The sequence below is a fragment of the Hylobates moloch genome, unplaced genomic scaffold, assembly GCF_009828535.3.
Source record: "Hylobates moloch isolate HMO894 unplaced genomic scaffold, HMol_V3 SCAFFOLD_7, whole genome shotgun sequence".
In the NCBI taxonomy this organism is placed as follows: domain Eukaryota; kingdom Metazoa; phylum Chordata; class Mammalia; order Primates; family Hylobatidae; genus Hylobates; species Hylobates moloch.
In genome coordinates this window covers 21,486,766-21,514,626 of record NW_026652282.1, presented here as the reverse complement: position 1 = coordinate 21,514,626, position 27,861 = coordinate 21,486,766, and the positions used below count along the sequence as shown (strand labels likewise).

At 42.2% G+C, this 27,861-nt stretch overlaps 1 protein-coding gene across 4 annotated transcripts in view; it reads left to right on the top strand.

Annotated features, from left to right (window-relative positions):
• The window catches only part of PCYT1B (phosphate cytidylyltransferase 1B, choline), a 115,971-nt gene that overhangs the window by 4,602 nt on the left and 83,508 nt on the right, over positions 1 to 27,861 (top strand). For 2 of the 4 annotated variants that reach the window (XM_032756699.1, XM_032756697.1), the window contains exon 1: positions 21,880 to 22,241. The exons of 1 other annotated variant lie outside the window; for it this stretch is intronic. In XM_032756699.1, coding sequence (XP_032612590.1) covers positions 22,125 to 22,241 — 117 coding nt within the window. In that variant the 5' untranslated portion in view covers positions 21,880 to 22,124. Of the gene's footprint in view, positions 1 to 21,879; positions 22,242 to 27,861 lie in introns of those variants that run through there. One more of the 4 variants, XM_058441691.1, reaches the window with a different exon arrangement.

Here is a 27,861-nt window from a genome sequence, read left to right as displayed (position 1 = left end):
TGTGAGTGGTATCTCCTTGTGTTTTTGTTTGATTTCTCTGATGGCCAGTGATGATGAGATTTTTCATTTTTTCTGGTGATAATGTTTTTTGAGAGTGTCTTTCATGTCCTTTGCCCATTTTTGATGGTAAATTTGTTTGAGTTCATTGTAGATCATTTTTATTTATTCATTAAAACAGGGATCCCCGAAGGTGCCCTTGTAGGAAATAATGTGGTTAGTTATTTCTAGCAATCCTTCTGCTATTTCGAAATTCTATGTGAAATCATTTTATACTACTTGGTTTATATCCAAAGGCAAGGAGGACGGTTTACCTTCCTCCCTTCCTTTGGATCATAAAGTAAAATGCTAGCATAAAACACTTTCACACTGAAATTTTGACTGGTTCAAGATCTAATTCCAAAGCCCTCACTTCTTACACTATATTCTATGATTCCCTGGAAAAGGTACTCCTGTGGGCCCTGCATAGTGCCTGGTATGAAGTAAGGGTTCAATAAATATCTGCGGATTGACTGACAGAGACAGTTCTTTCAAGAGACCATTCATTGAAGTGGACTCCGATTTTCTACAGCGAATACATTTATCAAATGGAAAACTGACTCCCAGTTCGTTCTTTCCTCTTTACCAGTCTTTGCTGCCAAGTCTTCACGATGAGATAAGGGCTTCCTATCTGTGAGAAAGAGATGATTCCCAGGCATTCACTTGGGGGGAGGAGGAGTGTGATCTGGCCAGAGGCTTTGGAAACTAAATCTTTCAGCTCCTTCAGAAGTGAGAACGGGGTGGCAAACATGCTGCCTTCCCAGGCACCAGTCATCAGTTAGCTCAATCAGTCCTCAAATCTGTGGGGCACATGTTCCAGGTCCCATGCTGGTTCTAGGTAATAAATAGGAGAGAAGAGAGAATGTTGAGTTATTAGAGACGAATGGCACTTGCATTTCCATAATATCCTTAGCGGAGGTGGTTTCTTACAGCTTGCCGGGACTGGTCATAGCAAACATTAATGCCGTGTCTTTTTAGCAAAAATAAAACCCAATTCCTCAATTTACCAGTGAGCATAAAAGGATATGGTTTGTCCCTTCCTTGTTTTCTTTAAGGAAAACTTTTAGCCATAGTGAGGGAAGAAAAATTAATAGAAACAATGTAAATGTACATTAAATATTTAGTCCTTATTTGGAAGGAACTGAACAACTTAAAACTCTCCAAATTTATGAAGCTTAGATATCCGAACATTTTTTAAAAGCCACTTAAAGGGAAAGGAGATATTATATTTTTACCTTTTTTTTTTTGAGATGGAGTCTCACTATGTTGCTCAGGCTGGAGTGCAGTGGTGCGATCTCAGCTCACTGCAACTTCCATCTCCTGGGTTCATGCGATTCTCCTGCCTCAGCCTCCTGAGTAGCTGGGATTACAGGCACCCACCACCATGCCCAGCTAATTTTTGTACTTTTAGTAGAGACGGGGTTTCACCATGTTGGCAAGGCTGGTCTCGAACTCCTGACCTCAAGTAATCTGCCCCCCTCGGCCTCCCAAAGTGTTGGGATTACAGGCGTAAGCCACTGCATCCAGCCTTATTTTTACCTTTTGTTCCAAACATCAATAGGCCTTCTTTCCTCTTATCTATCTCCCTGTAATTCCTCTACCTGAGCCCTAATATTACAGGTACGTATGTGCACAGCCTTCAAGCTAACCCAACACGGTTTTGTCTCCTTCAGAAACTATGGGGTAGGCTGATTCAAGAGTCCTCTTAACTCACTTAGTGGATGTATAATCACTGCCGTAGGCTAGTCTGCTGATAGTTCTCACTCTGAACATTGACAGGTGGAGCAGAGGCTAATTCTGAATCTGGCTCTCCACTTGATCTTAGCCAAAAGGCCGCGAAGCGACGTGAATCTGGCTCTCTAGAGTGCACTAACCTCTCCCTGGCAGACCCTAGATCCCTACCCACTGTGGTCCTCTAAGGCAAGTCTTGGTGACCATGCCTTCCCTAACTCCTCTTTGGCTCCCTGAAATGGCCCAATTACCATGCAAGCAGATGTGGAGTGAGAGGCTAGACTTGTGTCTCTTGTGAAATCTGGGGTTTCCCCAGTCTTCCCAGTGCTGGGAACAATGTGAGAGAAAATAAGTCTTATTAGTTTCTCTTATTTTTGCCCTTTATTCTTAAGGACTTGGAGCCAGCTCTCAAATACTATGGGGTAAAGAAAATGGTGCAACTGGCATAAAATTAATTTTGCCCCATTCTCACAATGAGGCCTCAAGAAGTGAAATATATTTTTATATCAGTCCTGCCCCAGGTATTAGAACATTTTAAAGTTTTCTTTGTCTTTCCATGAACTACAAATTCTCTATCTCTCTCTCTGTCTCTCTCTCTCTCTCTCCCTCGCTACCCACACACACACACACACAAGGAAAGAGAAACGAAAATTTAAAAATTGGTAAATATGGCCCAGGAGAAAGAGAAAAATAATCCTGTTTCAAATCTGTTTTTCTTAGCTCCATTGATGTAAGTCATAAATAAAAGTACAGAATAACTTAATGATAATTTCTTTTGAAAGCAAAGACTAACATGATAATTTTTAATAGTACCATTATATTTACCAAAAAATCAATCTTTAAGAGTTCGTCCTACATATATCTTTACATATATCTTCTTGTTCTATATAACCTTTGAGAGTGGAGATGATCACATTTATCTTGGATGCATGACTTCCAACATGCTTAGTAAATGTTTGTTGAATGAGTGAAAGGAATTTAAATCACTGTTTATTCTGTATCCTCCTTGCCCAGAGAAACTCCTGAGTTTGTCCATCTAAGGTCATCTCTAGGCTGTTCAGGAGAATGAGTGGGTTTCAACCCAGATTTTGAGTGAGACATGGATCAATGTTGGACGGACCAACTCCAACTTGACTCCAGCCTCTAAATTGATTGACATTATCATTAACACTAGCAACACAGATGTTGTGATCACTGTTTACAAGGCTCTCCACCTCAACCCTGCCAGACTCCCAGGGTTGTTAGAGGTTTCTGATGTCTGAAGGCCAGGCGAGACCCACCTAGAGATACCACAGATGGCAGACTCAACCTTCAACAACTCCTCAGCTTTCTCAGAGGTGGGCAGGGGCTGGGGCTGTCTCGAAGAGAGATAGGTAAGACTTGTGCACCTACCTGCCTCATAAATTTTTTTCCATGTGGTTATTACATCTTACCTTAGGGTGGCAAATGAAGGACTTTCTTAAGTCTCAAACAAAGAATTCAAAACCAAAAAATGGAGAATTAATAAAAAACTTTGTAGGGCTTTCTCCATTATACAAGGTAGGAGAGAGTTATAGTCGCCAGGAAGTACAGTAGAAGTCTTCTTACCCTCTACAGTGGGGACCAGTTGGTCAGTTAATTGAAAAATAAAATGGGGCCAGGCGCAGTGGCTCACGACTGTAATCCCAGCAGTTTGGGAGGCCGAGGCAGGCAGATCACCTGCAGTCAGGAGTGTGAGACCAGCCTGGCCAACATGGCGAAACTCTGTCTCTACTAAAAATACAAAAAGTAGCCGGGTATGGTGGCATGCGCCTGTAATCCCAGCTACTCAGGAGGCTGAGGCAAGAGAATCAATTGAACCCAGAAGGCAGAGGTTGCAGTGAGCCGAGATCATGCCACTGCACTCCAGCCTGAGTGACAGAGCGAGACTCTGTCTCAAAAAAGAAAAGAAAAGAAAAATAAAATGGGTATAATGTGGACTCACTTAAAAATGTTAAATGCATACATTAAACATTTTATTTAAATTTAAAATACATATATTATTAATTTGCCAAACCTTTGATTGGGCCACTGATTAGAGCTCTATGTTGTATTTTTTCATTAGGCAGACACATATGCATTGCCTATTATTTCCATTTTTAGTTTATTCTAAATTGAGTGAAAACTTAAGATATCTTCAAAACACTTTGAAAATGGAATCCTAGGTGTTTTGCAATGTTGTCCCCTAGCTTTTATAGTTGTCTTGCCCTCACCTAATTCAACAGTAATTTTTAATTTTAATTTTTTTTTTGAGACAGAGTCTTGCTCTTTCGCCCAGGCTGGAGTGCAGTGGTGCGATCTCGGCTCTCTGCAACCTCTGCCTCCCAGGTTCAAGCGATTGTCCTGCCTCAGGTTCCCGAGTAGCTGGGACCACAGGCGTGCGCCACCATACCCAGGTAATTTTTGTATGTTTAGCAGAGATGGGGTTTCACCATGTTGGCCAGGCTGGTCTCAAACTCCTGACCTCAAGTGATCTGTCTGCCTTGACCTCCCAAAGTGCTGGGATTACAGGCGTGAGCCACTGCACCCGGCCAAAGATGGGCTATTTTAACAAGAGAAATATAATCTGTTTGTGGAGCAGTGTCTGAATCCCCTTCATCTCAATCCTCCCCCATTGGCACAATAGTTGGAAACAAAGACTACAGAGCTGGCAGGAGATGGTACATCCTTTCCACGAGTTAATAAAGTGATGCCCCACTTTCACAATCTAATAATTAAGAAGGTAATCAGTGCATGCTTTGAGTTTGGTAAGTGAAACTTGAAGGCAATAAAATCAGAACACTACTTGGATTTTTTTTCTCATAAAGAAATGAATAACAAATTAGGGCCACAGAGCTAGAGTAATCACATTTTGATTTTCTCCTGAGCATGTCTTTAATAACCTGTATGCGTTAGGTAAGAAGAACAAAGAAAGGCAAAGTTAATTACCCAGGAAAGGTTCATCAAGAAATTTTGGTTACATTAGCCCAGGGTTTCTCAACCTTGGTATGACTGATATTTTGGGCCAGATAATTCTTTACGTTAGCCCAGGGTTTCTCAATCTTGGTATGACTGATATTTTGGGCCAGATAATTCTTTGTTGTAGGGGCTGTCCTGTGCATAGGACATAGGATGTTTAATAGCATCCCTGGTCTCTAACCACTAGATACCAGTAGTTCTCCCCTTCCCCAAGTCATGACAACCAAAAATGTCTCCAGACATTGTTAAATGTCTCCTGTGGGACAAAATCACCCCCATTCAGTAGCTGAGAACTACTGAATTCACCATATACATTCCTTCTCATTCCCCATCCCCTGGAGCCCTCCAGGGTTTGCTGTGTGTTTTGTTTTGTTTTGTTTTGTTTTTGAGACGGAATCTCGCTCAGTCACCCAGGCTGGAGTGCAGTGGAGTGATCTTGCCTCATTACAACCTCCATCTCCTGGGTTCAAGTGATTCTCCTGTCTCAGCCTCCTGAGTAGCTGGGATCACAAGTGCCCGCCACCATGTGGTGGCTAGTTTTTGTATTTTTAGTACAGATGGGGTGTCACCATGTTGGCCAGGCTGGTCTCGAACTCCTGACCTCAAGTCATCCCCCCAGCCTCGGCCTCCCAAAGTGCTGGGATTACAGGCGTGAGCCACTGCGCCCGGTCAGTTTGCTATTTTAAACACTTAGAATAAAACCCTTCAGATCAGGGCCATCTATCTACATTTTCCAGGGAATTATTTGGAAAGAAATCGACTATATCAAAATTACTTGTCCAGATAACAAGAAGGGCTCTTTGCATTTCTGTATTGAAAAGTAGCAGGCAAAAAGAACAAAGGAAGATTATCTAATAAAGGTATTTATTTAAGGCATTCAGCTGAACGCTTGACTTACATTTAATCCCCACAAAACCCCCAGGGGGCATTAGTAGTTTTATTTTATTGTGGAAGAAAATGAGGCTTAAAGAGGTCAAGTACTCGCTCAAGAACACATAGTTTGTAACTTACTGGTGGAGCTAGAAATCTGACAGCAAAGTTTGTGCATTTGTGCATACTGCCTCAGTATATGTACTTAGAATGTCATACATCTAAAAAAGCAAGGTGACCAGTTTTTATCTTTCTTAATTTTTTTATTAGGGAGAGCTTCAAGCATACACAAAATTAGACAAGACATTAATAGTACATTACCATTTGTACTGTTCATGTACTTGCCACCTACTTCAACAGTAATCAACTCATGACCAATCTTGCTTCATCTAGAGCTTCTCAACCTCAGCATAATAGACATTTTGGGCTAGAAAATTGTTTGTCGTGGGTGTCAAGCACACACAAGACAAGGCAAGGTCTGAATGACTTGACTGGTAAAAGTATAACTAATCACTTTTAGATTAAGACAGTTTATTACTTACATAGCAAAGGAAACAGTAGCCAATGGTGCCAGCTTCGTACTGTGCTTGTCCCACATACCAAAAAGAAGGACACTACAACAAAAGGGGACAGATAACCTCGACTCCCATTGCTGAGGAGCCCACTGTAGATTGCAACTAAGTGTTTTTCTGTTCTGTAACTTTGTACTGGGAAGGGCAGGGCAGGAAGCCCCATATCCCAACCCAAACAAAGAGACTATTAGAAACTGCTTCATGACAGTTGCTCAGGGGAGATAAGGAGGCGAGTGACAAATAGCCCTGGAGCAACTCCTCACAGGCCTCCCTGTTCCAGGAGAGCTTGTTCCAGGAGGATCACAAGGCGTTCTCCAACACTCAGATGAGCTGCACGTCAAGCCTTTGCCTCTATGGACACATTCAAGGTCATCAGGGTGCCGGGGCAGAGCCATTATCTTACAGTGGACGACTGTCCTGTGCATTGTAGGATGTTTAGCAGCATTTATGGCCTTCACCTACTAGATGTCTACAGCACCCTCAGCCCCAAGACGTGACAACAAAAACTGTCTCCAGACATTGCTAAATGTACCTTGCGGCAAAATTGTATCCAGTTGAGAACCACTGATCTAGAGCTCTATCCACTCCCCACATCCAAACAACATATTTCATCTGTAAATATTTCAGTATATATTTCTAAAATAGTTTTGAAAACATAAACACAATACCTGTTTGTTTGTTTGCTTGTTTGTTTCTGAGACAGTCTCATTCTGTTGCCCAGGCTGAAGTGCGGTGGCGCAAACACAGCTTACTGCCGTCTCAACCTCTTGGGCTCAAACAATCCTCCCATTTCAGCCTACCAAGTAGCTGGGACCGCAGGCGCACACCACCACACCCAGCTAGTTTTGCTTTTTTATTTTTAGTGGAGATGAAGTCTCACCATGTTGCCCAGGTTGTTCTCAAACTCTTGGGCTCAAGAGATTCTCTGGTCCTGGCCTCCTTAAGTGCTGATATTACAGGTGTGAGCGACCTCAAGCAGCTACAGTATCATTATTATACCTAAATAAATTAACAATAATTCCTTCATAGCATCCAGAAATTGTTCAAATTTCTAATTGTTTTATAAATATTGTCATTTTTACAGTATTTTGAATTAGGATTCAAATAATACAGTGTACATATTGCAATTGATTGATATGTCTTTTAGATCTCATTTAATCCATAGGCTTCTTGCAATTTTTTGGTTGAAGAAACAAGGTTTGTTCTATAGAGTTTTCCAGAATCTAGATTTTGCTGATTGCATCCCCGTGGTGTTAACATACTCCTTTATCCCTTCTGTATTTCCTGTAAATTGGCCTTAGATCAAGAGGTGTGATCAAAGCCAGGTTCTATTTACTTGGCAGACTATTTCATAGGTAGTACATGTACTTCTATTAGGAGTGCATAATGTTTGGTATTGCCTGTCTCTCTGTCATGTTAGCAGTAGTTGATGCTAAGTGCCTAAACCCAATCTTTCCTTAGGGGTTATAAAGTGGAGATAATTCATTACCATCTTACCTTCTTCATTACTCATTCTAAGACAAGATACTTCTCTTGTTTGGTGACCTAGAGGGACAGTTTGTATAGGAAAGGTTAAATAAAGGCTTATTTCCCAGTTTTCAAAATAATGTGTTTTTCTCTAGCATCCTTCAATGCAGACAAATGAGGCTTAGGGGTTTCTTTTGATAGTGTTATGAACTCATGCATTGAAAAACATTAGATAGGTTTCCATCAATTGCAGTTCTTATCCTTATTGATGCTTAAACTTTTCATCTTTGGCTGTCAGGAGTCTCCTAAGTCTTTTTGATGATTTCTATCTTTTTTAAAAAAGGATAATATAACTTATATATTCATATGAGTACTGTTATCTTCACATTTTCAAATGATGACCAAAGACTTATTCCAAAAATGTTTTGAGCAATGGTAGTACCATATGTGCTAGAGACTGCCATGGTTCACTGCTAATGGTTTTGCTCCTGTTGAGTCCCTGCAATTGAATGGTGGAGTGAGGTTATCCAGACCATTTTGTAGAAATAAAGGATTATTTTTCTTTGAAGATGTGCTTATATCATACTTGCTTACTCAAGAGGATATCTTCTCAAAGCAAGGGTGGGCTTCTGTGAAAGACCATTGACCGCATATAGCTACTCTCAGGCACCCTTAGTGTTTTTTTTTTTCCTTTTTTTTTTTTTTTTTTTTGGGATGGAGTTTTGCTCCTGTTGCCCAGGCTGGAGTGCAATGGTGAGATCTTGGCTCACTGCAACCTCCGCCTCCTGGGTTCAAGCAATTCTCCTGCCTCAGCCTCCCAAGTAGCTGGGATTACAGGCGCATGCCACCACATCCAGGTAATTTTTGTATTTTTAGTAGAGACAAGGTTTCACCATGTTGGCCAGGCTGGTTTCGAACTCCTGACCTCAGGTGATCTGCCTGCCTTGGCCTCTCAAAGTGCTGGGATTACAGGCGTGAGCCACCGTACCCGGCCTCCTTAGTGTCATTTGACATGGCCTCTCATCTGGCATTTTAGTAGACTAGGTGTTTAAAATGATTGCTTTTGGAGATAATTGAAAGTTTTTACATAGCCAGCTTCCTGGGACACATACACAAATAGGGTTTCTTACTCTTGATACAAACAAAATAGAGATCCTTTTTTTCTATTTGAGAGCCAAATAGTTTTGGGGTCAAAATCCATGTACGAATAAAGTGTCTCATCAACTCTCCTTCATCACAGTGGTTCTGAACTTTCTTTTGTTCTAAACTTTTAAAAGCCCTGATGCTAAACCCCAGGACAATTAGATCAGAATCTTTAGGGAGGAGGAATCAGCCCTCAGTGTTTTTGAAAGCTCCTAAGGTGATTCTAATGCACAACCAAGGTTGAGAACCTTCCAGAGTAAAGCAAAGAGGATAAGCGTCTTTATTAAGAGATTAACTTAGACTTCCTGCTATGGTTTGAATGTGTCCCCCAAAGTTTATGTGTTAGAAACTTAATCCCCAATGCAACAGTGTCTAATAATAGGTGATTAGGTCATGAGGGCTCTGACCTCATGAGTGGATTAAAGTCATTAACACAGGAGAGGCTTAGTTACCACAAGGGTGGATTTGTTATAAAAGCAAGTTCAACTCCCTCTTGCTTTCTTGCTCTTGCCTTCTCTTGCCCTTCTGCTTTCTGCCATGGGATGATGGAACACAAAGGCCCTCACCAGATGCTGGCACCATGCTCTTGGACTTGCCGGCTTCCAGAACTATGAAACAAATACATTTATGTTCATTATAAATTACCCACTCTGTGGTAGTCTGTTATAGCAGCATAAAACAGACTAAGACACCCCTAAAGTGTTAGACACTCTTTTGTCAAGAATAGGGTATTTGTATACTCGTGGGCTTTTGGAAAGATCATTTCTCACCATCACCACCTGTTATTCACAGATTTACACATTGCCCACAGAGAAGAAAACCTGGTGAGGCCACTTCTGTTTGTATTGCAGAGGAAGAACCCATCTGATGCCACTTTTAGGAAGATTTATTAGAGGATGTGGAGACATTATCTTCAATGTGTGTTTTGTGATGACATCCTGCACTGGCACTTACTGAATGAGTCAAATATGATATTTATAGGGACTTAATAAAAGCTTTTATCTAGCTAGGTTGTATTATTAAATGTCAAACAAACTAAATGAAAAGCTTTCAACATGAAGGCTATCCAAAGAGAGCAGAATGAGCAGAGCATAAAAAATGTTGAGATACCAAGGCATCATGCATTGAGTGGGGGCTTTGAGGTCCCGCAGTCCTAAATGTGAAACTCAGTTCTGCCACTGACCAGCTCTGTGACCTTGAGCAAATTATTTAATGTCTCTAAGCCCCAATTCTTATCTGAAAACTAGACATAATGCCTGTTTCTGATACAGAGAAGGATGTCATAAATTACTAAGTACTAAAATTGTAGACAATGTTAGCAATTGTCTGCAATTGAATGACTGTCAGCCATATTTCCAGAATATCTGGAGATGAGATACGAGGCCCAGCTCATGCTAAGGAAGATGTGATAGGAAGAATAAGGGCCTCTCAAAGATGTCTACATTGTAATTTCCAGAACCTGTGAATATGTTATCTTACATGGCAAAAGAGACTTTATAGATGTGATTAAGTTAAAGGTCTTGAGATGGGACAGATTATCCTGGATTATCCAAAGGAACTCAATGTAATTACAAGAGTCTTTTGAAGTGAAAGAGGAAGGCAGGAGACTTAGAGAATACGTGACCAGTGAAGTAGAGGCTGGAGTGATGCAATTGCTGTCTTTGAAGATAGAAGAAAGCAGGCCAGGAGTCAAGGAATGCATGCAGCTTCTAGAAGCTAAAAAAAAAAAAAAAGGCAATGAAACAATTTCCCCTAGAGCCTCCAGAAGAAATGCAGTCCTGCAGGTACATTGATTTTAGCCCACTGAGACCCATTTCAGACTTCTGACCCTGGTCCAGAACTTTAAGATAATATCTTTGTGTTGTTTTAAGCCACCACATTTCTGGTACGTTGTTACAGCAGCCGTAGAAAACACACAGACGCACAGAAGATTAAACCGAGTCTCTCTTTGAGCATTCAAAGACTCTGAGTGCAGATTTTGCAAGACAAAGAATCACTTTGGAGACCATGTCATTCAAAATCTATTAGTATAAAGTCCGATGATTGTAATAATAGTTTACTTGCGAATGAATGTATCCCTCCTGGCGTCAGACAGTCCTGATGACTTACTTGTCAATGAAGCTCATTTGTATCATATGCAGAAGGCCCCCCGGCACAATCCTCAGGACCCTGCAGTACTCGCTGTAGTACTGGGAAACTGCCTGGTAGGACAGCAAGGAGGAAATCTGGTTATGGTACACCAATAATCAAGAAAGACCACTCTTTAGGGGTATACAAAGAAATGTACATATGGTCACCCATGCTGGAGGATAATTTGATAACAGTGTCAAAAAAACATGTATCAAAAGTTTTAAAAACATAAATACTCTGACTCAGCAATTCTACTTTAAGAAAATTCATCCTAGAAGGAAAAAAACTGGATTAATATGCACATCATTCACCTGCTTAAAAAAGTCCTTTCCTGGTTCCTATAATTGCTTATAGAGTAACACTTGGGGAGACTGAAGGGAGACAGCAGTACATCCACTTATGTTAGCTAATTAAGACTGGCAGGTGTTCATACGGGGCGTAGCTTGGTGTAGACTTGAACCTGGTTAGATTATTAACCTTGAAGGTCTCTGAGCCACCTTTGCTACATTTGCTCTTTTTCATTAAAATGACTGAAACAGTGATTGTGACTAAGAGTTTCAATGTTAAGTCAGTGCCTGGCCTTGGACATTTATCATAAACTATCATCCAATTTTGTGGGTTAAATAAATTACAATTTTATATATGTGTGCAATTGAGCCCTTAAGTGTTGAAAATTACCTATGGTCTTACTCATCCACTGACATTCAGATAATATATTTGGCATGCAAAAGTTGTGAATCCAAATTATGCTCAAATATAAGTGAGGAATATATATCCATATTTTTTCTGATGTATTATCTGTTTCAGTTGCATGTCTGGACTCAAACCCCATAAAGAAGGGACCAAAATTTACACGGCACTCTTGAGTATGATGGCGGCTGTATTTGGAGTTTTGATTAAACTGCACTACATGTGTGATTATTACTTGTAAACAGATGATTAGATATTAATTAGACAATAAGTGATTGTAAAGCACTTAGAAAATAAAAGTGTTTATAAATACCACCAAGTAATAGCAACAATCCTTCTTTACTGACTACACAGCTGCTAATGTCAATAAGAATGATTTATTCCAGCTAAGGGCAACTTTAATTTGTGCAAAAAACCCTGCCATCATATTTGTTTTGCTACAGCAAAACAAAATATAACATATATACAACTGATTTTATCAGCATTTAAATAACACATCTTGTTTTGATTTTAAAAATATCTCTTTTAAGACCTTCTTAAACACAGGTGCAATGACTGGCGTCCTTGAGTGCTAAGAATATTGGAGCTGGGCCTGGCGCAGTGGCTCACGCCTGTAATCCCAGCGTTTTGGGAGGCCGAGGTTGGGGGATCACTTGAGGTCAGGAGTTTGAGACCCATCTCTACTAAAAATACAAAAATTAGCCGGGTGTGGTGGCGCATGCCTGTAATCCCAGCTACTCGGGAGGCTGAGGCAGAAGAACTGCTTGAACCGGAAGGCAGAGGTTGCAGTGAGCCGAGATTGTGCCACTGCACTCCAGCCTGGGAGACAGAGCAAGACTCTGTCTCAAAAAAAAAAAAGGAAAAAGAAAAAGAAAAAAAAGAATATTAGAGCTCCTTACTGTTCATCTCCCCAACAAATTGCAAATATATATTTCTTTTAAATGTAAGATGTAAAATGACATTTTGTTAGCTGTATTTTCATGTATGCAATAGGTTTGTCATGTTGGGTCTGTGCAGTTTCTCCCTAGCTCCTCAAAACTGCACTTATATTCAAATTTTGGTCACATTGATGAGTGAAGGTCAATTCTTTTTTGGTTATTATAGAAGTTAGAAAAAGAAGAAAATCAATTTTAATAATAAAACAAAGCATTTTTTTTTTTTTTTTTTGAGACGGAGTCTCGCTCTGTCGCCCGACTCGATCATGCAGCTCTAAGTTCACCCATTTTCCTGCCTCAGCCTCTCCGTAGTGGGATATAGGCTCCCACCCACACTAATTTTTTTTTTTTTTATAGAGAGGGGTTCACCGTTTGCCGAACGGATGGTCTCCGACTCGACCTCGGCATCCCCAAGTCTGGTTTCCAGGGTGACCACCCCCGCTAAAAAATCATTCGACTTCTTTATTTTTGTTCCCATGTCCCTGAAAAAAGATTGAAGCCCTATTTTCATGTCTTACCATTATTTTTTTTCCCCTAATAGGCCTTTTTTTTTTTGAGATGGAGTTTCACTCTTATTGCCCAGGCTGGAGTGCAATGACGCAATCTTGGCTCACTGCAGCCTCCGCCTCCTGGGTTCAAGCAAATCTCCTGCCTCAGTGTCCCTAGTAGCTGGGATTACAGGCGCCTGCCACCATGTCTGGCTAATTTTTTTTTTGTATTTTTAGTAGAGACGGGGTTTTGCCATGTTGCCCAGCCTTGTCTGGAACTCCTGGCCTCAGGTGATCCACCTGCCTTGGCCTCCCCCAATGGCCTTTATAGGTCATAGACCTGTATCAGCCGTGCTCTTGACACACTGGTGAGCCTGGAAATGCGACTGTGTTTTGTTTTGTTTTTGACACAGGGTCTCACTCTGTCACCCAGGCTGGAATGCAATAGCACAATCTTGGCTCGCTGCAACCCTCTGCCTCCCAGGTTCAAGCGATTCTCCTGCTCCAGCCTCCTGAGTAGCTGGGATTACAGATGTCCGCCACCACGCCTGGCTAATTTTTGTATTTTTAGTAGAGACAGGATTTCACCATGTTGACCAGGCTGATTTTGAACTCCTGACCTCAGGTGATCCGCCCACCTCGGCCTCCCAAATTGTTGGGATTACAGGCGTGAGCCACTGCACTCGGCCGCAACTGCGTTTATTTTTCTTGTCATTAGTAAATTCAAGCATCTAAAATGAGTCCAAATTCACGGTTGCACAAATATGAAATGAACTGAATGAATAAAAGTAAAGAGTGCTTCATGTACATGAATTCAATAGAAAAGGGGTTAAGGGGTTATATTAGATGATGAGATCTGCATGAGTTAGCTCAGCAGGCTTGTTAATAAAGCAAATCTAACTACTGTGTATCACACAATGAGGCAGTGTAGTTTGGTGGAAAAGAGTGTTGAACTTTGATTCAAGAGACCTGGATTCAAGTGATACTTCTACCACTTACTATGTGACCATGGTCAAATCACTTAACTGCTCTGAATTTGTTCATTCATTTGAAATTTTTCAGTATAAAAACATGTCAGTCTCATAGTGTTATTATAAGTCCATGTGTAAAAGCACCAAGGGAGGGATGAAACGCTTTCTACTGAAAAATATTTTTACTACTATAATTTTCCTGGAATGGGTGGAAAGGATTTATGTATGGATTTCATTACTTAGTATGGTAGAGTCTTTTCCTGTACTATTAGGCCCAGACCTTAAGCCACATGTGGACAACTGGGGAAGTGGCTCAAAACAGAGACATAAAAGTAGCAAAATTCCATAGGAGGTAATAATGCTTTCTGGGAAATCTGAAATTCTTCTGTCATCTTTACCCCGTGTTTTCCATCTCCCTTCCTCCCTTCCTTCTTCATGATACATTTCCTTTTTTTTTTTTTTTTTTTTTTTTGAGACAGGGTCTTACTCTGTCACCCAGGTTGGAGTGCACTGGCGCAATCTCGGCTCACTGCAACCTCTGCCTACCAGATTCAGGCAATCCTGCCTCAGCCCCCAGAGCAGCTGGGACTACAGGTACATGCCACCACACCTGGCTCATGTTTTTGTATTTTTAGTATAGACCAGGTTTTGCCATGTTACCCAGTCTGGTCTCAAACTCCTGGGCTCCAGCTATCCACCTGCCTCAGCCTCCCAAAGTGCTAGGATTACAGGTGTGAGTCATGCCACCTGGCCATAAATTTCTTGTTTGGCAAATCTGGGGAAGTGAGAAGAAAATGAATAAAAAGGAAACGTGGGCTGGGCGCGGTGGCTTACACCTGCAATCCCAGCACTTTGGGAGGCCGAGGCAGGTGGATCACAAGGTCAGGAGTTCGAGACCAGCCTGGCCAATATGGTGAAACCCCGTCTCTCCTAACAATACAAAAAAATTAGCTGGGAGTCGTGGCGCATGCCTGTAATCCCAGCTACTCGGGAGGCTGAGGCAGGAGAATTGCTTGAACCTGGGCGGCAGAGGTTGCAGTGAGCCAAGATTGCACCACAGCGCACTCCAGCCTGGGTAACAGAGTGAGACTCCATCTCAAAAAAAAAAAAAGAAAGAAAAAAGAAAAGAAACGTGGAAGAAATAGTAGAGTCAGGCCTGGGCATGGTGGCTCATGCCTATAATCCCAGCACTTTGGGAGGCTGAGGCGGGCAGATCATCTGAGGTCAAGAGTTTGAGACCAGCCTGGCCAAGATGGTGAAACCCCGTCTCTACTAAAAATACAAAAAAATTGGCTGGACATGGTGGTGTGTGCCTGCAATCCCAGCTACTCGGGAGGCTGAGGCAGGAGAATCACTTGAACCTAGGAGGCAGAAGTTGCAGTGAGCCAAGATGATCACACCCACTACACTCCAGCTTGGGTGACAGAGTGAGGCTCTGTCTCAAAAAAAAAAAAAAAAAAAAAAGAATTTGATGGTGGGCACCTTAATGGTATCTTGAGACCTTCTGAGATGCCCCAGAAGCCGGCTCTGCAAGAAAGATTCAAGTTCAAGTAGTTTATCTGGGAGATGATCCGATCCCAGGAAATACTCACAGGAGCATGGGTAAGTGAAACAAGGAAAGGAAGGCAACTGATAAAGGGTGCCCTGTGGCAAGTGGAACTTAATCCCACTGGGGGACTCTGGGAGTTAGAGTAGAACATGCAGTTCAGAGTTATTTCACTTGAGGGCTGAGGGAACTAGGGTATTTATACACTGACTTCTATCAATCATCGGTTGAGAGCTCTTAGGGATATGGGCTGTTAATTTTCTGGCCCTTTAGTTCTGACTTAGTGGTGGTGTTGGGAGGGCAGGGCTTTCCAATGGCCAGATAAGGCCCTCAGGCAGAGAGATGCAGGTGCTGGCAGTTGACAGTGGGTCAGGTGTTGACATCATAGTCATTATGGTAAGTCCTGAGGGGATTTCGGCAGGGTTCAGACAGCGTCTGCTCCAAAGAGATTAGTTTATTAGGTTGGTGCAAAAGTAATTGCGGTTTTGTCATTATTTTCAATGGCAAAAACTGCATTTACTTTTGCACCAACCTAATAGTTCTTCTTTGCAGATCTTTGAAAATAATGTTTTGTTTTGTTTTGTTTTGTTTTAAGATGGAGTCTCCTCTGTCGTTCAGGCTGGAGTGCAGTGGTGCAATGTCAGCTCACTGACACCTCCTCCTCCTCCTGGGTTCAAGCGATTCTCCTGCCTCAGCCTCCCGAGTAGCTGGGATGACAGGCATGCGCCACCACGCCCAGCTAATTTTCTGTATTTTTAATAGAGACTGGGTTTCATCATGTTGGCCAGGCTGGTCTTGAACTCCTGACCTCAAGTGATCTGCCCGCCTCAGCCTCCCAAAGTGCTGGGATTACAGGCATGAGCCACCGTGCCTGGCCGAAAATAATGTTTTCAACAATTTGATGATGTTGATGTGAGGACTGCTTGTAGGAAGGTAGATGTCATTTGTAGGTGTGTTCCAAGCTGAAGTTAAGGTCTCTATGGCTTGGCTTCCTCATCTGCAAAGTGGGGCAACTACACCTATCTGATTGGGTGTTGTCGGGGCTACAGGTAGGCTATGATAAGCATTAAGTTGGTGCAAAAATAATTGCGGTTTTTGTCATTACTTTTTTTTTTTTTTTTTGAGATGGAGTTTTGCTTTTGTTGCCCAGGCTGGAGTGCAATGGTGTGGTCTCTGCTCATTGCAACCTCCGCCTCCTGGGTTCAAGCGATTCTCCTGCCTCAGCCTCCCTAGTAGCTGGGATTACAGGCGCCCACCAACACGCTTGGTTAATTTTTGTATTTTTAGTAGAGACGGGGTTTTGCTATGTTGGCCAGGCTGGTCTTGAACTCCTGACCTCAGGTGATCCACCCGCCTTGGCCTCCCAAAATATTGAGATTACAGGTGTGAGCCACCACGCATGGCCTGTCATTACTTTTAATGGTAAAAACTGCAATTACTTTTGCACCAACCTAATACCATCGTGCTAAAGACATAAGAGGTGCTTGATAAACAGTAGAAACAATCATGATAGTCCTTGACAGCACTGATCAGACAAGTTCTCACAGAAGGCATGCCCTTCTTGTAGAGGTCACGGGACTCAGAAGCCCTGTCCCTAAACATTCTCTGGGACTTTTCTGAACAGCCTGCCTCCAACACGTTTCCTCTACCTCTGCTAACTGAAGATAGGACTTTAGGACTTTGCTCCAGCTTTGCTCCTCAGTTTCAGCTTTCTTGTTTCCTCTCACTGAGGTCTGTGCATCTTTCTATTTGCTCATGAGCTAACCAAGCCTGTCTCACCCCAACCCTAATACCCAGCTCTTGATGCCTTTGGGGACAGTAATGTTCATTGTTTTTTTCTAATTATAAGACTAACATTGGGTTGGTGCGGTGCCTCATGCCTGTAATCTCAGCACTTTGGGAGGCCGAGGCAGGCAGATCGCTTGAGCTCAGGAGTTCAAGACCAGCCTGGGCAACATGGTGAAACACCGTCTCTACAAAAAATTAGCCAGGGGTGCTTGCATGTCCTGTAGTCCCAGCTACCCGGAAGGCTGAGGTGGGAGGATCACCTGAGCCTGGGAGGTCGAGGCTGCTGTGATCACGTGACTGTACTCCAGTCTGGGCAACAGAGTGAGACCCTGTCTCAAAAAAATAAAAGAATAATATATGCTCATTTTTGAATATATATATATATATATATATATATATTTTTTTTTTTTTTTTTTGAGACGGCATCTTGCTCCGTTGCCCAGGCTGGAGTGCAATGGCGTGATCTTGGCTCACTGCAAACTCCGCCTCCCAGGTTCAAGCGATTCTCCTGCCTCAGCCTCCCGAGTAGCTGGGACTACAGTTGCCTGCCACCACGCCCAGCTAATTTTTATATTTTTAATAGAGACGGGTTTTCACCGTGTTGGCCAGGATGGTTTCCATCTCTTGACCTCATGATCCGCCCGCCTCGGCCTCCCAAAGTGCTGGGATTACAGGCATGAGCCACCGCACCCAGCCTTGAATATTTGTTATAGGCAGAAAAAATTTTTTTAAAGTAAAACAAAAATCTTCCATAACCCCACAGTTTAAAGATTTCACTTTTAGCATCTTGATATATTTCCTTCCAGTGCTTTTTTCTGTGCATGTACATATCACATAATTGGGCTCATGTTTTTGGAATCACATTTTGCAGCCTGCTTTTCTAACATATAATGCTAACATGTGCCCATAACATGAGAATTTCTTCAAAAACATGACTCTTAGTGAGTGTACAATACTATATTATATGGACTTATTTTTATTTTAACCATTCCTACTATTGCTGTAAGTTGTATCTTTTTTGCCTTTTATAAATAATTCTGCATTAAGCATCTTTGTACATAATTATTTGTGTGCTTCTCTATGTTTTTTGGGATAAATTACCAAGTGGAATCCCTAGGTCAAAGAGTATGAATATTCTAAAGGCTGTTAGCATATACTGACAAATATCCTCTATGGAATTTCTAATGAAGTTAACACATGCATAGATTTTGTGAAATCATTACCATAATCAAGATACATAACGATTCTTGGCCGGCCACTGTGGCTCACACCTATAATCCTAGCACTTTGGGAGGCCGAGGCAGGTGAATCACTTGAGGCCAGAAGTTCCAGACCAGCCTGGGCAACACAGTGAAACCCTGTCTCTACCAAAAATATAGAAAGATTAGACAGAAGTGGTGGCATACACCTGTGGCCCCAGATACTTGGGAGGCTCGGGTGGGAGGATCGCTTGAGCCTGGGAGACAGAGGTTGCAGTGAGCTGAGATTGCACTGCACTGCACCAGTGCCTGGCAACAGAGTAAGATCCCGTCTCAAAAAAAAAAAAAGCTACATAATAATTCCCTTACCCCAATAAACTCTCTTCTGCTATCCCTTCATAGTCATCCCCTTCATAACCCTTATGGAATATTTAGCTCTGTAGTGTGGAATTAACTGATCACTCTTAGCTAATTGTCTTGATAGCATTACAATGCCCCCAAGTTAAAATAACTCATTCAAGTATTATCAAGAAGTTTCTGAGTCAGGTTGCAGCAGCTGCCAGGACTGGTCTCCGAAGTGGGTGGATCTGATAAGGACTCCTCTCAGAGTGGTGCCTGAAAGAGTCTATTTCTGCCATTAAGACTGCAAGACATGCTGAGATTCAATCACAGGACTGTGGGGAGAGGAGCGGGAAGAAGCCAGGACTAGGCTGGAGCAGGATTAGTGGGAACGGAATTAGTTATAGAGCTGACCGTCAGGGCAGTTAGACAGAAGTCTCAATTTCAAAGTTCAAGGACTTGGGATGAGTAAGTGTCAGGTGTGACTTGGACTTAGCACAAAGTAGCACTGAAAGCTAAGGATTTGATGTGGGTAACACAATGAAGATATCCTAGGCAGAGGCAGTATCTTGGTTCAGTGGGACAGGGGAGGATTAGGAGGAGAAGAAGGTGAGGAAGGGAGACAGAAAATATTGGGAGTCTACAGGAATGGTCTAGGCTCTTGGACAAGAGTTCACAAGGACCCAGCTAGACATCAGAACTCTTTGAAATGAGCAGGTGAACAGGTGAACCTCTCATTCTGGAGAGAGAATTAGGTGACCAATTAGGAACCAAGGGGTGGCTCAGTGGCCGAGAATACAGTGGGGTTTAGGTGCTTTCCAATGTGAACAGTGACTCTGAGGCAGTGGTTTGTAAACTTTAGCATGGGTCAGAATGCCTCCCAAACCAGGAGGTTTTGATTCAGTAGGTCTGGAGTGGGAAGCCAGAATTTCTGATTCAGTAGGTCTGGGGTGGGGATCAAGAATTTCTGACAAGTGACCAGGGCTGCTGCTGCTACTTCTTGGAGAAGTACACTTTGAGAACCACTGCTCTAAGGCAAAAATACATACATTGAGATTAGAATAACCATGTCATTTGCACGTCACCCAGTACATGTAGGAAAAGGGCTCCTAAATGTAACACAGGGCTTGGCTCTTCCAGGTGATGAGCTGGTAGAGCTAAACCTGCTGCTGGAAGTGTTTTGTGCTTCCAGGAGGGCAAATAGGGTAGGAAGCAACTGGCCCCTTTTAGATGACCCAAGCATCACTGGAATTCTCACATCACTGGAGTTCTGTCCTGTATAGGTCATAATACTCTTAAGTGATGTTATTTTGACTTAAAGGGTCAGCATCTAAAACTGTCAAACTATAATTCTCTGCTAGAGAATCCATTTTCTTCTTCTTTTAGGGCTAGCCCTCTTTGCTTATTGAGGAGTAATAAAAATAATATCCCCTTATGTTAGCATAGCACGTTCTAATTCAAAAAGTGCAATGACATGATATCTCATTTGATCTCCTTTCTGTGATGGAGGCAAGCCCGGTATTTTTATTCCATCCTTTGGGCTACTGATTCTCAAAGTATAGTTCCCACACCTGCAGCATTAACAACACCCAGAAACTCTCTAGAAAAGCAAATTCTGACCCCACCCCAGACTTACTGAATCAGGTCCGGGGTCTGGCAGGGGGCCAATAATTCGCATTTCTAACAAGTTCCCTGGTGATGCTGATGTCGGTGCTGCTGGTCCCAGACCACACTTGAATGAAAACCACTGCTATAGATAAAAATGAAAGATGTAGAAGCCCAGGGACTTGTCCTAAGAGGACTCCTGCCTAGATCCTTTTCTTACTACACCTGCTGCATCCCTGGTCCCTACGCGCCCGCCCCCACCACCCCGCCCTTCGAAAAAAAAAACAACCAAAAACCTTCAAATCCCAGCTGCATTATTTTAGAATTTTGTGAATGTGAATACCTGTAAAATGAGGATAACAATAGGATCTACCTCTTTGGGTTCTTACAAAGATTAAACAAGAACTAGGTAAAGTACTTAGCACCGTGCTTTTGCTTAATAAATGCCAGCGATCATCATGATTTTTTATTAATATTAGAAATGACAATTCACAATGAATACCTTGGTAAGTTCTTTGGATGTGTGTCTTCAGAACGCTCCTCTTAAAATGTGAATGTCCCTAGATAATGTAGACATTAAAGCACCTGATCGTTAACATTCCATCTCTGATTGCCATGAGCATTTGGCTGAGGGCAGGATACTTAGGAAATGGGACCCACGACTGGTAAAGTAGGAGCCAAGAGAAAATAGAGCAGTGCATGGAACAGTGTACTGAAAGGCACACAACAGCAAGACTTCTTGAGGAAACTTTGAATAGCTGGTTACGGGGAAGAGTGGCTGGCAGAGGAAGCAACTGGGAAGGGCAGCCAGCAGTAGGAGGCAGGCTGTTAAAGACAATCTACATCCTTCAAAGTTCCCCCTAGGGCAGCCCCAGGGGAGGGCTCCAGGGCTACACCAGGCCACAAGGGGATCTGCCAGGGTTCGTGTTGCATGAAGTCCAGGGGTGGACACTCAGGTGCCCATAGTGAATGCCCGGAGGGGCCCTCCACTGGCAATTAGCACAATGAATTTGGGCTCAAAAGTGGCTTTGTCTTCAGGGTGACTCCTATTTGGCAAATATCCTGACTACGGCACACCATGCACTAGCTCATCCCAGGGACACGGTCCTTTATTAGTGGAGGTCTGCTATGTTGTTTCTCAAGGCGCCCTAGGCCCCTCAGGAAGCGGTTTTATGTTATCTGGGTGGCGCAGCCCGGGTCCCGTGCCCCGAGAGGACGGAGACCTTTGCAACTGAATTAAACAGAAGAAACAAAAGCAGCAAGTTCGGGCCCGTGGGTACAGAGGGCTAGCCAATGGGGCCCGGCCGCTCCCCGGCGGAGTGGTACTATGATGACAGTAGCCAACCAGCGCGCTCTATGCAAATGAGATACTGTATCCCGCACCAGCCGCTTCAGTGTCGTCTGGTTGTTATAGTGATAAACTGAGGCCTTGCCTCTTGGCTTCTGGGAGAGAGAGAGAGAGAGAGAAAGGGGCGGGGGGTAACCTCTTTACTTCCCCCAGGGAAGACAGAAAGAAGGGGAGAAGAAGCGGGGGATGGGTGGAGGGTAGGGGGGAGAAAAATACGTGACAAAGAAAACATTCTCTGCCTGGGAGGAGACTCTCTGAGGGTGTAGAGCTAGAGGGAGCATTCACTGGCCATGCCAGTAGTTACCACTGATGCTGAGTCAGAAACAGGTATCCCAAAATCCCTTTCCAATGAGCCTCCCTCAGAAACCATGGAGGAAATAGAGCACACATGCCCACAGCCTCGACTGGTAAGTAAAGACAAAGGATGGAAATGTATGCGTGGCTATGGCATAAAAGAGTTCCTTATGCGCCCGCAGCCAGCGAGGAAAACGATGCTTAGAGGATTTTCATGTAAATGAGAAGAGCGCTACCGCCTAATCCTTCTCAGCTGTTTATACTTAGCTTCTATACCGGGCGCTGCTCTCAGTTTACAAAGCGTTATTGTATTGGCTGGGTAGGAAACGGGCTGCTTGGGATATGCTGTGTTTTTGTGCTTCGGGAGGAGGGGAGGGCCTTTTTCCTTTTAGGTGTGTTCTTGTCTGAAGGTAAAAAAATCCTACAGTGCAATTTTAAAATGGTATTCTCTTTACCAAGCTCGGGACGAGTCCCTTGTTAAGTTTTAAATTCTAGCTAAGGAATGATTCGTTCCTCAACTAATTTTGGTGCCTAATGCCAATTTGGGGGGAAAAAATGGAAACATGGAAGCAAAACTTCCCCATCCGTTTGAAAATGTTCAAAATAAATAAATAAATACATAGGAGTCCCTCAATGATTTAGTTAGAAATAATACGCATTTAAAACGAACTGTAAAACATTTCCAGAGTGTGCTGTGAGGGTTTCTCTTCAGGTAGTGGAAACCTGGGGACGCTACATCTATTTAGAAAGGGGCTGCATGCCTTTAAGAATGAAAGTGTGGAAACGGGGTACTGAGAGCGTCCTTCCGCCTCCGTAACTGCACCGTAACTGCTCTCCCAAATTTGGTCGTCTCTCTATCCCTGGTCATGATCTTTTAGGTAGATGTGAAACTTCGTTCCCAACCACCTCAGCATGTGTCCTCAAGGAATGGGTTTTCTGTGGTCCGAAGTCTTCTGGAACTTGGGGAGACCTCTCTTTGAGTCCCCCAATCCAAAAGACACACTAGTTAAAGCTATCCTTTCCTTTAGCGATTTCCCCCAAGTTAAAAGGTGGAATATTTTGATTGGCTGTGGAGTTTGACCCCGGGAAGAGTTTTTTAAAAAAGGATTTTGTGATGTAGCATTTTGTGTGAACCTGCAAAATTAGGGCTCACAGATGAGAAGGCCAACCCATCATAAAACTGTTATTTCTTAATAAGAGTTACTAAGGGTTCAAAGAAGGCTTAGAACAACTTCCTAAAAAGCACAAATATAGAGGAAGTTATATTAGAGCCCTGTGGGCTTTTTTTCCCTATGCTTCTATTTTTAAAAATGTTTTCTCTTAGGGCACTTTAATAGTAACTGTGCCCTAGCACTTTAGCCACTTACTGAATGACATACACAATGTAGTGTCTATGTTCTCATGAGATACAAACCATCCCAATAAGTTTGTTACTAAGGGATTCCTTTGAGTCACTAAACAACTCATGGTTTAGCATAAAGAGAAATGACCACTACAAGCATATTACAAGATCATCATATGCACATATACATATATACACATAAATACAGAGAGAGAGAGACTCACTCTGTTTTCCAGGCTGGCCTCAAACTTGAACTCCTGGACTCAAGTGATCCCCCTGCTCAGCCTCCCAAGTAGCTGGGATTACAGGCTTGTGCCACAGCACTGGACCAATATATATATATGTACATATATATGTATATATGTATGTATATATGTATATATGTGTATATATACGTATATATGTATATATACATGTACGTGTATATACACGTATATATACGTGTACGTGTATATACACGTATATATACGTGTACGTGTATATACGTACATATGTATATACGTATATATATACGTACATATGTATACATGTATACATATATACGTACATATGTATACATGTATACATATATACATATATATATGTGCCCATGCTTACCCAAAAATATATTTTTTAGAGTAACTGCAATCTTCAAATTTGCATCACATACCTTCCTGACAGAGGCAAAGGGCAGAGGAGAGAAAGGCGGCATTCAGCTCCAGTTTGTGCATCATTTCAGTCTCTTTTGCCTACTATTCTTCCTTCCATTTTTACCTCTTAGCTATTCTGCTTCTTGGTTGCTTCTGCCTGAGGGAGATGGGCAGAGAAAATTAAGGGAAAGAAGAAAGTTCAAGTTACTTTCTTTTTTTTTTAAGATGGAGTCTCACTATGTCCTCCAGGCTAGAGTGCAGTGGCCTGATCTTGGCTCACCACAACCTCCACCTCCCAGGTTCAAGCGATTCTCCTGCCTCAGCCTCCTGAGCAGCTGGGATTGCAGGTGGGCACCACGACGCCTGGCTAATATATTTTTTTGTATTTTTGGTAGAGACAGGGTTTTACCATGTTGGCCAGGCTGGTCTCAAACTCCTGCCCTCAGGCGATCCGCCCACCTTGGCCTCCCAAAGTATTGGGATTACAGGTGTTAGCCACTGCACCTGGCCAAGTTACTTTCTACTTTCACTTGTGACAGCTTATTCCAGGTGGTAACTCACAAGAACCACGCAAAGCTGGCAATGTGCTCTACACTCTCACCTCCCACCCATTGTAGAAATAAGGAAACTGAGGTTCAGAGAGGGTAAGTGACTTGCCCAAGGGTCACACTGCTTTGAAAGGGGCAGAGCTGGGATTTGAGCCCAGAGCTCTACACCTGAAAAGTGGAAGATCTTTCTTCTATAACATACTCATAAGTGAGATATAGTCCGTTCCCATCTTTTTGGCAGTTCTGGTTTTGTGTGTGTGTGTGTGTGTGTGTGTGTGTGTATCATACACATGCATAGGTATGATACAGATGTACATAAGTTGAACTGTTGAAGCACCTGCTTTGATTTACTTATGATACAAAATTTTCCATGTTGTTCATCATTGTCATGGGCTACTGAAATTTGACTATGTTTAAACAGGGGCTTGCAACCAATTTATAAAACACTACTAAAATTTTTAAAGTGCCTTTTCTCTTATTAGCTAACTTTGATCACTGTAGTATATTCTAAATTTAGATTTATACTTCATAGCCTAACTTTCCTTGGCTAATGATCTTACTTTAATAACTAAGGCATATGCTAACTACTTAATAAAAAAGTTTGTTGATGAAAAGAGTGAGCAGCAAGTGAAAACATGAAATTAACATTTCTTTCTTTGGTTTTTAGTAGTTTCTGTTGATCTTGTAGCTTTGCTAGTGTCTTCATATTTCAAATTGTATAAATTCTGCATTTCTCCCAGCACCCAGGCATATAGCTCCAAATTGTATGTGGGTCACTGACACCACAGCCATCAACAGAGTGTGGCTACTGAGTTGCTTAACTAACTATGGAAAGTGTATGAAATATTTGCAGGGGGCCTGTTTAGGATTGAAGCTCCACACTTGGATTCTCCTTCAGAGGGCAGGCTCCTTCTCCCAGTTGCTGAAATGAAGTGGGGAGCTGGCATACGTGAGTGAATAAATAGACTTTAAAGCAGTCTATATTTTAGATCCCTGTAAGAAACAAATTGATAATAATATTGCAGATATGATTGAATTATATTTCAAGGGGAAGTTTTTCTGACAGGAAAACTTGTAGTTTCTCTACCTGCCTTATTCTTCATTAGGGGAAAATATAAGAAAGGAGACGATTAAATAGAATGCAATAACTCTGATAAAGAAATTAGAAAAGAAATAACAAAAACATTACGTAGGTTTTATGATAGAGCCTATATTTTAGGAATGTAATCTTACTACCCTTACCATTTTACCATGGTGCTCTGATTTGAGATGCTTCTGAGAACTCTTTACATTGTTACAATATTTACTCTTGATTCTTGACTTGTTTTCAGTTCTTTACTATTTTCCTGATTAAACATGATGCAAGGTGACTCATCAGCTTGACTGTCAAGATGAGAAACTGAGTGGCCTTGGGTGATATGATGTAATAGCCCTTCTTGGAAACCTAACTCCTGAGATACAAGGACTCCTCTGAGCAAGGACTGTGTCCTCATATCTTCCCAGCCCTCAGATTATGCCTAGAAAGATCCTCTGGGCTCAGCAGGTGTCCCAGAAGCCCTTTCTAACAAGGCCCAGCCACCCTGAAAGTTGTCTGCTTGAGGATTTGGTTAATGACCTTGGACAAGTTCTTCTAGGGGTGCATTCTGTTGTCAGAAGGAATTGTAATTCTAGCCTGCAATAGTCACTTCCATGAAGATGGATATACTATGGATCAACTGAGAAGGCCTTGGAAATAAAAAAGGGTTGGTTCAATATGCCACGTTAGCAGGAGGAGTTCATTTCGGGTTTTACTTCAAAGTGGAGCAGTGCCAAGAGACTGCTGTCTTGCAGAAGGTGCATTATGTCAGTTTGGAGGTAGCATGCTCATCTGCTAGTGTTCAAAAAGATGACCAGATTTCCAGAGACATCAATGGCTTCCTTTGCTAATATTGCCATCTACTTAGCCACCCAGAACAGAATACATTTTAAAAATGAAACACTCTTAATGCACAATATTGGCGAAAATAAACAAACATGAGCTTCCTTGGGCATTTACTGTGGTCAACTGGAATTCTGCTTAAGGTTATTATTAGATATCTTCCTGCTGATCTCTATCCAAATGCAACATCCATGTCTTGCAAATTGATACTAGTCAGGTGTATTTAGCATGGAATCAATCCATTAGTTTCTTCCATTCTTTTAGGTTTGTTCTCTCACTACCCCTCCAACCCCCATTTGCCTAATGCTAAACCCTTATGGAAGAAATAAACCTAAATCAAATATGATAGGTAGTTTCTCTGTTTTATTTTGATGATTTAGCATATAGAAATCAAAAGGGTTCATGTACATGTCCTCAATCAGGCAGTAAGGAAGATTTAAAGTATTTAGCAATGCAGAGTTTTGGAAGGTAACTGAGAGAAAACTGAGTCTCTTACCAATCCTTACCAACCCGTACCATCCCCTTACCCATGGGATCCACAGTCAGTCAGGTGGTTAACAACTTCCAGACACAGCAATGCACCAGGTGCTGTGGAGAGAAATAAAAGAAGTGAATCCAAAGCCCTTGCCCCTAAAGGGGCATTTCCATTTAATAGAAGGTAGTAGTTTGGTTTGTGGAAGCGTGCCAGGATGCTGAAATCCCTTAAGAGAGCTTTTTTGTAAGTTTGACTTTAACATATTTGACTTTCTTGAAAGCTGTTTTTTATCCATTGAGTGGAAGTACTTCCCAGCAGGGAGGACTCTGTTAACCCAATCCTCAAGTTAAGAAGAGTCCCTGCATTTGAAGAAAAGGTTTTACTTGCTCACCCCAATACATATTTTGGGACATGGAAAGGATCAATCTATTTTTGAGTGGATCTTAAGCCCCCATTGTGGGTGGCACATACTGGCCTAGAACTCTAGAACAGCTCTGCCCAGTAGAAATACAGCATGAGCCACATGTGTAATTGAAAATTTTCAAGCGGCCACAGTTTTAAAAGTTAAAAAAGGTGAAATTAATTTTGTATCCAAAATATTATGTCAGCATGCAATATAAAAATTATTAATGAGATCTTACATTATTTTCTTCATACTAAGTCTGAAATCCAATGTGTATATTGTGTTTGCAACACATCTCAATTCGGACTAGCTAATTTCAAGTGCTCAGTGGCTACGTGTGGCTTTACAGGGAGCTTAGACACTTGTCCAGCCCTGTTAGGATCAGTTCTGAGGACCTACAATGATAAATACTTTTCAC